Source organism: Scyliorhinus canicula, chromosome 11, assembly GCF_902713615.1.
Source record: "Scyliorhinus canicula chromosome 11, sScyCan1.1, whole genome shotgun sequence".
NCBI classification, from domain to species: Eukaryota; Metazoa; Chordata; class Chondrichthyes; order Carcharhiniformes; family Scyliorhinidae; genus Scyliorhinus; species Scyliorhinus canicula.
The window spans coordinates 12,154,013-12,164,600 of NC_052156.1; the positions used below are offsets into that span (position 1 = coordinate 12,154,013).

Below are 10,588 nucleotides of genomic sequence, written 5' to 3' on the forward strand. Positions count from 1 at the left end.
AAACGCAAATCTTGATGGCGAGATTTGTGTTTCCGAGTTTCCCTTTCCCCTGCCGGTGTGATCAGATCCCCGCACATTCATACTCCGAAATAAATGTTAACATCGTTGAAGGGTTTGAAGCCGTATCGCCTGCCCCAAGTCGTATCTTCCTCCCAGGCGGCGTGACGTTACATCGGCGTGAATTACTACTGGTTTTCGATTCCCACATGCTACATGGCCCGCCCACCCATAGGAATCCACTTGGGATGTGCGAAATGCCCACTTACCCACGATTTCCAATTCCCTATTAGCGAGAGCCTTCAGCAGCGTAGCCAGAGCCCTCACCAGTCACTGGGGGGTGACAGGTGGTGAGTGGGTAGACGGACAGGGGTTAGGGTTGCCCCCGGAACAGGTACACACCATCCAAGGGTTGGGATGGTTGCACCCCACAGCGGCTCCCCCTCACCCCCCTCCCATGGTGGCTCACCCCTGCAAAGCGTGCCAACCCCCCCCCCCCCCCCCCCCCCAACAGCCGAGGGTGCCCCAACCTCCCTGCCGAGCACTGGGGTGGCGAGCCAAGTGGCTCCCGGCTCTTTGCCTTGAGCAAAGATCCCGCAGAAACCCTTCCGCCAGGTTCATGTTTTATAAAGGAGTACTAATCGGTGCCAGCGTGACCACTTGCTGGGGAGGCCGCTGAATGACTGGAGGCCGTTGGATATGGAGTCTCTCCCGTTAGTTTAATGGAAATAGGGCTGAAGTGGTGATAATTGGTTTCTCGCTATGCTACGGTGGGATCCCGATTCCGCCTACGGGTGCAGGCCGGTTGCATCTGTTTGGTGCCCGGCACGGTTCTCGTTTTTGGCCTCTTCCGCGACTCACCGGCCTTGTTTCGCTTGAGTGAGAGCAGAGCGAGGCCGGAGAATCGTGCCCCCCAGTGTTTTGAACCTTGCGAGTGGTTTTTGGGCATTCCCAAATGTAACGATGGTGGGGACTGACACTAAACCGGGTCGGCAAGGAACAGATCAGCCATTTTAGTCCTTGCCTGCCTACACCCTCAGCCTTGCTCAAAGATAAATGGCACAGCCCCAATCCAGGCCCTCACCAAACCTCAGGAACATGCAAATTGCAAATCCAATTATTTACAGCACATTATGGATGGGTGAGAATGGGCTGTGTGCTTGCGCTTTTCTGATGTGGGTCCACAGCTGACAAGGCCCTTGAAATGAAATGAAATGAAAATGGCTTATTGTCACGAGTCGGCTTCAATGAAGTTACTGTGAAAAGCCCCTAGTCGCCACATTCCGGCGCCTGTCCGGGGAGGCTGTTACGGGAATCGAACCTTGCTGCTGTCCTGCTTGGTCTGCTTTCAAAGCCAGCGATTTAGCCTGGTGAGCTAACAATGTGCAGTTGGGATAATTTACCCTCAAGTATTTACGTTTACAACTTTCTTTAAAGACCACATCAAGGCCTCGGAACAACATCATTCACACTGAGATGAATCCTCCGTTTCCCCAGCCCAGTGTTTCTTGCTGGCAAGTGGGAGTTGGCAGCGGGATTCTCCGTTCCTGCTGCTGGGAAACCCACGGGTGGGGGGAGGGGCGTGCTGCCGGTGAAACGGAAAATCCCCCAGGCGGAGAATTCACCCTCTTATTAGAAGGATCTTGCGAATCACGTGGGAGGACAAAAGGACAAGCACGAGTGCCCTCTAGGGTACTGACGTGCCTCGTACAGAGGCCATGATAATCTCACATCAGCTGGGAAATGGACAATACACATTGTCCGAATGCCCCACTCAAGACTGTGCAACCCAGCGACGCCAGGGAGACCGAGGGAACATTTTCAAAGACAATCTCAGAGCATCCAAAACGGTCCTCTCTATCAGCATCAACACATGGGGAGCAGGCGCCGAATTGCGACCAAAATGATGAGCCATTAGCAAAAATGATATCAAGGTCTTCCAGTGAGAGTGGACGGTGAGAGAGACAGAAAGAGAAAGCAGCTGCTCAACTCAGCCATCAACCATCACCTCTCCTGGCTGAGAATCAATGTCTTCACAGTGGGAGAGTCTGGAAGGCGAAGACAAGATTCATAAGCCATCTGCAAATCCACAGCCAACACTGACATCTCACCTCTGCTCAAGCATCGGCAAGGAAGAATCAACTCCACAGGAGGCATTGACGATGATAGTTTTCCAGATCCGGAACAAATGGCACTCAGATTTCAGTTTAATGCTGTAGCCAAGTGGAAAGGATTTATGGCAAAGCTTGCAAAAAGAGCTTCCATTTGAATTTTGACATTTGAATGGGTGTTGAGAAAGAGAATGCTTTCCGCATTGGAGTGGCAAATCAAGCAGCCGGCTTTGTTGCACGGTAGCACAGGGGTTAGCAATGTTGCTTCACAGCGACAGGGTCCCAGGTTCGATTCCCAGCTTGGATCACCGCCTGTGCGGAGTCTGCACGTTCTCCCCGTGTCTGCGTGGGTTTCCTCCAGGTGCTCCGGTTTCCTCCCACAAGTCCCAAAAGACGTGCTTGTCAGGTGAATTGGACATTCTGAATTCTCACTCTGTGCACCCGAACAGGCGCCGGAATGTGGCGACGAGGAGATTTTCACAGTAACTTCATTGCAGTGTTAATGTAAGCCTACTTGTGACAATAATAAAGATTATTATGATTACTGAGGCTTGAAAGAACTCCATATCATGCAGAACTGGCAATGGCCCACCTTAGCACATAACTCCAGAGTTACCGCTGAAAGCATTTGCACGGTTTCTTCAGGCTGTGCATGGCAAACGTCATGATACTTGCAACTCCCATGCAAAGCTGTGGCAATTAAGCCCATCTCGCAGTTTGGGGCATGTCTCTCCCATTGAGTCAGTTCCCGTGTGCAATGGGAAAATGGGAGTTCTGGCTTCTTAAAGGTGAACAGCATTTTTCAGTGTTGGTTCAAGACCAATGGGGCAGGAATTTGTTGCCTCATTTTAGTCGTTGTATTCCTGCTGCATTTTTTAAAATAGGGTTCTCCAATCAAAGGGAGTTGTGGCAAAAGCGAACACAAGAAGTCAGGCATGACTTGGCTGAATGGCGGAACAGACTCCAGGAGCTGAATGGCCCATTCCTGTTCCGACAGAAATAGCTCATTTCACCCGATGATACCTGTATCGGCTCTTTGAAAGAGTGGCCCATTTAGCCCGCTTCACTGCTCTTTCCCCTTAGACCTGTGAATTTCTTCCCTTCAAGAATTTATTCCATTCCCTTCAGAATTGGCTTTTGCCCCGGGCAGCACGGCGGCGCAGTGGTTAGCACTGCTGCCTCATGCAGCTGAGGACCCAGGTTTGATCCCGGCCCCGGGTCACGGTCCGTGTGGAGACTGCACATTCTCCCCGTGTCTGCGTGGGTCTCACCCCCACAACCCAAAGATGTGCAGTGTAGGTGGATTGGCCACACTAAATTACCCCTTAATTGGGGAACAATGAATTGGGTACTCTAAATGTATTAATTACCACCCTCTTTCCCCCCCCCCCCCCCTCCCCCCACCGCCACCAAATGGACATCAGTGACTACCCGGCAGATAAGGGAAACACCCTCCTACATGCAGAGGGGAAACGCCCTCCCCCACACGCCCACCCCATGGATAATGGGAATGCCCTCCTATATGCAGAAGAGGAATCCCCCCCCCTCCCACCCCCACCACCATGTCCCACAGAACCTCATCAAGGTCAACCTGGTACTGGGCCGCATCCCCCAGTGGGTCAAACAGTCTACCAAGGCCCTCAGCCATGGCCTTCACTGACTGCGCAAAGCCTTGGACACCTTCACTCATGGTGGTGACGTTGTGCACCAGGCTCTCCACTGCGATCGGCAGTCTTGGCCTCAGTGCCACGACATCCCCCGAGCCTGAAGCGTCTGGTCCTCCTCCAATTGGCTATGGACCTGCTGGAGTGCCGCTGAAATCTCCCTCTGAATGTCCCGGCCGAACCCTAACATCTTCCCTGCATCGAGTGCAGTCCACATTGAACCAACCTGCCTAACACATCACTCGATGTACAAGAGGAACTTTTGCTTGAAGATTTTCCAGTTGGCGCCGAGGTTGCCGGAGATGCGGAGCTGCGGAGGAGGCTGGATGTTTTCCATTTCGCTGGATGGCTGCTTGCTGGTCAATGCTGATTCACTTGAGGTAGGTCCGTCAAGATCAGGAGCACTCTGGTACCATGATGTGTTAGGCAGGTTGGTTCGATGTGGACTGCACTCGATGCAGGGAAGTTAGAAACAGACGTCTAACACTGGAGAAGATCCAACACTGTTTTATTCAACTATAGAACTGCTATACATATTCAGCTGTAGGTCGACACTATACTGATCTGACTGGAGACCTTGTAGTAGCCTGACCAGACTTACTAGCTACCGCATGGTTTGCACTTGCTGGCTTGTGGACTCTGACTGTCTCAGTAGCTGGGTCCCGAGAGAGCGGGAAACCTAGTGCCCTCTGGCCTTACAGTGGTAGTATCCTGTCTGGTGATTGGCTGTACTGTGTTGTATGCTTACTGGTCATCCTGTGTGTCAATCACTGCCTGTCTGCATCTCATTATATACATGAGTGACTAGTATGACAGTGGATGCTGGGACATTGAGTAAATTTGAGGAGGAGATAGACAGATTTTTAATTAGCAGTTCTGAATGTGAGCGAACTTCTCCCTGTCACACGAGGTCCACTTATTCCAACAGTTATCGCCTCTTTTGGAACGTTGGGAGTGTGGGTATGCTGGTCGCCAAACATTCTTAAAGTTCTATTGCTGTCACAACTGCTGGTTCTCTCTTGGGCCATTGCAACCAGAATGGTTGGGGGGGGGGGGGGGGGGGGGGGGGGGAGCGTGACAGGAAAAAACGTTCCAGGAAATCCTTGTGGAACCTTGCAGAAAATGCACTCTGGAGGCAAGACTATTAACAATTTACCCATCAATCATAACATAAGAACATACGAACTAGGAGCAGGAGTAGGCCATCTGGCCCCTCGAGCCTGCTCCGCCATTCAATGAGATCATGGCTGATCTTTTGTGGACTCAGCTCCACTTTCCGGCCCGAACACCATAACCCTTAAACCCTTTTTTTTTAGATGCGGAGCACCTAGATCTGAGGAGTAAAGGGTGACAGGGGTGGGAGATTGGACGAGGGTATGCAGACATAATTCAGCTCCCAGTTGGAAGTTACACATTCTGTCCTTATTTGATCTAATTACATGATAAATCCCAATCATTACTTTTCTGATGGCCAGTGCCGATGTAAGTTGGTTTTACGGTAATTACACTCTCCAACCAGGGATGGCGCTGCACTGCTTCTCTTGGCAGAAACCTGTAATAATGCTGAGACTGGGTTGCACATTTTCCATTCTACACGTGGACATAGTAACTTGCAGTGGAAAAAGCTGTCAGATGTAAGATGATATTACAAGTCATCGCTGTGAACCTTGATTGAAAATCGGATAAACCGCAAGATCAATGAGGCTCAAGATGGGCAGAGTGGTTATAGTTTCTGCTTATTTGATTTGAACAAGTACCCAAAGGCCCTAAGTAAACAGCAACGAGCACAAACTTGAAAGACATGCTGGTGGCCATCAGTGACCCAATACATGCAAAGTGCTCTTTCTGTTACGTTACTGTTCCAACAACAGCAGTTTCCGCTCTCTGCCTTTCCACTCCTGTGGTTACGCTTGAGCTACGAGCCTCAGCCCATCAGGGTTTACATTCTTTAATGCGCCCCAGCAATCTCGCCTCTGTTGACACACATGAGCAGGCATGTTTGGCCTGGGCAGCAGAAGTATAGGTTGCATGCACACACATGTTGGTACTCAACTACTCGAAGTAAATGTGGACCAGTATGTGTCGCCAGGTCAGACCAAATGGATAAGAGCTCGAGGGTGGGGGGGCGCTTGCTTGGGCAGTGGGTCGGATTATGTCCTTTGGCCAAAAACCACAGCAAGTTGGGAAATTGAATCTGGCAAATCCGGTAACTTGTGGGTGTGGTAGTATGACTAGGGATATTACGGTACCTAGGAAGCGAGCTGCTATTGGTGAAGACTTGCTGCCCATTGGCCCGGGTAAGTCATGTGCCTCTCTGCCGATTGGCTGAGAGGTAGGTAGCTCCGCCTACAAGGCGGGGTATAAGAACCCGTACTGTCCGGCAGTCGGCCTTTCTTCTGTACGTCTGCTGCCGGGCACATAGCTTGTGCAATAAAGCCTATCGTTTGGATCTCACCCTCGTCTCGTGTCCAATTGATGGTGCATCAGTGGGCTGGCTCAGGGTTCGTGAAAAAAATAATAAAAACTGTTGAATCGTCATAAAACCCCAATTGCGATGCAAATGGGATTAAAGGAAGGCAACCTGACACCCGTCCCATCCCACCCTGCACGGTTCATTCCCAAAGGCCTCAGGGCAATTGGTTTGGTGGAATAAATGCGGCCTTTCAGGAGTTGCTCAAGTTTGGAGAATAAATATCAAACAAGGATTCAATTTTCAACCTGAAGGGACAATAAACTAATTTGTCTCCTTTGTGGAGGAGGCCCAGTGTCCTGACTGGACCCGCTGCTCGAGACTCCTCCTCAGGTAGCACAAACTGCCAATGGATTGGCAATTGTAACATTGCGGGAATGGGAAAGCGTTGTACTGTGCTGGGTCTATGTTTGATTTATTCCCACATGTTTTTGTCCTTGGAATATATGCGTGAACTATCAGGGACATCCAGGTTCCAGTCACATTTTTCCTGCCACTCAGTGGGGTCATCAGAAACCAAGCGGAGAAAGAACCGGAATTTTACCCAATACCGTCCATGACCTTTGGATATCAAAGCTCTACATAGCCAATTGTGTCCAGGTTTGGACGGGTTTATTTGGGTGTTTATCCACGGTCGCAGCAGCCAGGGGTGACATGGGTCGCGCTGCAGTCCCCATGTAATAATAATAATAATCACTTATTGTCACAAGTAGGCTTCAATGAAGCTGTGCAAAGCCCCTAGTCGCCACGTTCCGGCGCTTGTTCGGGGAGGCCGGTACGGGAATTGAACCCGCGCTGCTGGTCCTCTTCTGCATTACAAGCCAGCTGTTTAGCCCACTGTGCTAAACCAGTCCTGACGCATTGTTTTAACCCAGTGGTATTTGCTAGAAAAAATAGTGAGGGCCAATTCTGATATGGAAAAGTTTTGATCAGGCCGTATGACAGCAGGGTGGGAGTAAAGAGCTGTGACCATCGCTCCGACCGATCTCACCGTGCGGACTGCCATCCTCCATTCGCATCCCACCTCCAGAACCTACACGCCATCCTTAATTATACGGCAAAGGTGGAGGCACATCTTAATTGGCGGTCTTCCCTAAGATTCCCCCTGTCAGCTCACCTCTAGCCTGTGTGTGGGTTGGGAATAGACCCCCTACCTGTAAATATTTAGAGCTGAAAAGATCCTGCCTGTCAACTCTCGTTCACTCTCTGAAGATGTTGCCAGATCTGTTGAATATTTCCAACATATTTTTTTTTCCAGTTAGGATGAACCTGCCCAACTGGCACAGAAGTCTGAAAGGCATTTTCACATTAAACATTCACTCAGTCCACCGTTGACGCACAGTGGGAGCCGTGTGTACCATCTACAAGTTGCATTGCAGCAACTCGCCAAGATTCCGTCGACAGGACCTTCCAAATCCGCTCCCACTACCACCTGGAAGGCCAAGGGGCAGCAGTTACCTGGGAACGCCACCACCTGCACGATTCCTTCGAGACCACACACCACCCTCACTTGGAGCTATATTGGCCATTTTGTGACCGTCGTTGGGTCAAAATTCTGGAACTCCCTCCCTAACAGCACTGTGGGTGTACCTACATCACATGGACCGCTGAGCGGCACCTTCTTAAGGCCGATTCGGGATGGACAACAAATGCTGGCCTTTCCAGCATTGCAAAACATGCTGTGAATGGATAAAGAGGAAGCCCCAAATATTGAATGAAAATGGGACACATCTTCAGCCTTGCCCAGTGGCCCTTTCCAGGTCAGAATGATCTCGTGAAGCTACTGTTTGCGTTGCTAAGGAAACAAAAGACTTACTTGAGGCTGTTTCTTTGGTCTTCCTCGGCCTCTTCTCACGGGTTGGGCCGGAGCCGGTTGCTTGGGAGCTGCTGCGCCCTGCCTGGCTGATCCCTCTCCTGCCCCACTGTTGCTCATTGCTCTTTTCTGGGTGGTGTGGGGGCCGGGAGGGGGGAGTGGGGGTGAAACTTCCTGAGATCTTCAGAACAAAAAGAGGGGGCGAGTGTTGATTCTGCAATGACGACCGCTTCCCCGAGAGTTGGACGGCCCTGCACCAGAGCACAAGGCCGACTCCTCAATCCAGTTTTTTTTTTAAAAACACGTTATCTGCAGAGCAAAGATAAAGAAAAACAGGTCAATCCCGAATTCTGACAACAGCTTCCACTTAAATAGCTTGGGTCACAGTCTATGCGGAGTCTGCAACTTCTCCCCGTGTCTGCGTGGGTTTCCTCCGGATGCTCCGGTTTCCTCCCACTGTCCAAAGATGTGCAGGTTACTAAATTGCCCTTAGGTTCGATGGGGTTACTGGTTAACAGGGATAGGGTGGAGCCTTAAGTGGGATGCTCTTTCCAAGAGTCGGTGCTGGCTCAACGGGCCGAATGGCCTCCTTCTTCACTGCAAATTCTACGATTTTTATGAGGAGAGGTTGTACAGGTTCAGCTGATATGAACTGTCTCATTGAATCATTGCTGCTTGCAGGAACTCACCAAGGTTCTTGAACAACACCTTCCAAACCCACGACCACTGCCATCTAGAAGGACAAGAGCAGCAGATACCTGGGAACCCCACCACCTGGAGGTTTCCCTCCAAGTCACTCACCACCCTGACTTAGCAATTTATCACCATTCCCTCACTGTCGCTGGGGCAACATCCTGGAACTCCCTCCCTAACAGCACAGTGGGTGTACCTACACCTCAAGGACTGCAGCAATTCAAGACGGCAACTCACCCACCACCTTCTGAAGGGAAACTAGAGATGTGCAATAAATGCTGGCCTAACCAGCGACGCCCACATCCCGTAAATTATTTTTTAAAAAAACATGCAAGATTCTGAGGGGACTTGACAGAGTAGACTTGGGAAAGGGGAAAGGGGAAAGCAGGGTAGAGACTGGGAGCGAGGGTAAGGGGAGAAGGGGCTGCTGGTGAGAAACCTGGGGAGGTCATTGGGGGGGGGGGGGGGGGGGGGGGGGCTTCCACCCGGTCAACCACAGAACAAATCCAAAAGCGCATCATGAAACTGCCAGCCCCGACACAACCAAAGAAACCAAGCCTGGAGGGGTGGGAGAAATCTGGGACAAAACACATCCCGGAAAGGTCAGACCTGGGAAACGGGATGAAAGGCCCAATTACGGGACGGTCCCAGAAAGTCCAGAGTTGGTCACCCTGGAGTCAAGGACTATGGGGAACGAGCAGGAAAATGGAGTCTACACCAAGATCAGATCAACCATCGTTATGGAAGATGACGAGGCAGGCTCAAGGAGCTGAATAGCCTTCTTGATCTTTGCTCCTATTTATTATCTTCAGACTGCAGAGAGGGATGGCGGGCGGGGGTGGGGGGGGGTGGGGGGGGGGGGGGGGGGGGGGGGGGGGGGAAGAGTGCACCACAGTAGCCAAAGGCAGGAGGAATGAAGAGTCCAAGATGGGTTTAGACCTGAAGTAGCTTAAAACAGGAGGCTGAATTTGGAAGGCCATAGAAACCAAGAGGTCAGTGGAGTTTTGTTAAGGGTGATGGGTAATCTGAAAATGGCAGCACTGTGCTGTGAGGGAAGGTTTACATAAGATTAAAGTTTGGGCAAGTTTTAGTGTTCCGGCATCTCTAATTGCCAATACAGACATTTCTGGAAATTATACTTCGGAGATAGAAGAAGCATACTCATATAATATCTCGCGAGATAGTTGAAGTTGTCTGCAGCCTTCAGGGTTGTGAGGTTGATCGTTGTAGCGGGTGGATATAATAGAATTTCATGTAAGTTGCTAAGTGTAGTGACAGGGCCGGTTTAGCACAGTGGGCTAAACAGCTGGCTTGTAATGCAGAACAATGCCAGCAGCGTGGGTTCAGTTCCCGTACCGGCCTCCCTGAATGTGGCGACTAGGGGCTTTTCACAGTAACTTCATTGAAGCCTACTTGTGACAATAAGCGATTATTATTATAAACTTATCCAAGAAGAACACTCCTGTGATTTCAGCCGTTTATTCTTTCATGGGGTGGAGGTCAGTATTTGTGGACCATCCCTAATTGCCACTATGAACGAAGTAGCTTGCCTCGGCCGTTTCAGAGGGCATTTAAGAGTCAACCACATTGCTGTGGGTCTGGAGTCACGTGTGGGCTAGACCAAGTAAGGGTGGCAGATTTCCTTCTCTAAAGGACATTTGTGAACCAGATTGTGTTCTACGACAAATCGGCCATAGTCCTCGTGGTTACCATTATTGAGATTAGCTTTTGACATCCCAGATTTTGCTCATTGAATTTAAATTCCACCAGCTGCCGTGGTGGGATTCGTGCCCAGAGCATTGGGATTTGTGCCCAGAACATTAGTCTGAGCCTCTGGATA

General features: G+C 50.6%; 1 protein-coding gene across 3 annotated transcripts in view; it reads right to left on the reverse strand.

Annotated features, from left to right (window-relative positions):
* Nucleotides 1-8,358, reverse strand: part of LOC119973828 (high mobility group protein HMGI-C-like) — a 168,826-nt gene extending 160,468 nt beyond the window's left edge. For all 3 annotated transcript variants that reach the window (XM_038812282.1, XM_038812281.1, XM_038812280.1), the window contains exon 1: nt 8,059-8,358. In XM_038812282.1, the coding sequence (XP_038668210.1) occupies nt 8,059-8,175 (117 nt within the window). In that variant the 5' untranslated portion in view covers nt 8,176-8,358. The remainder of the gene's footprint in view (nt 1-8,058) is intronic.
* Nucleotides 8,359-10,588: the final 2,230 nt, after the last annotated feature.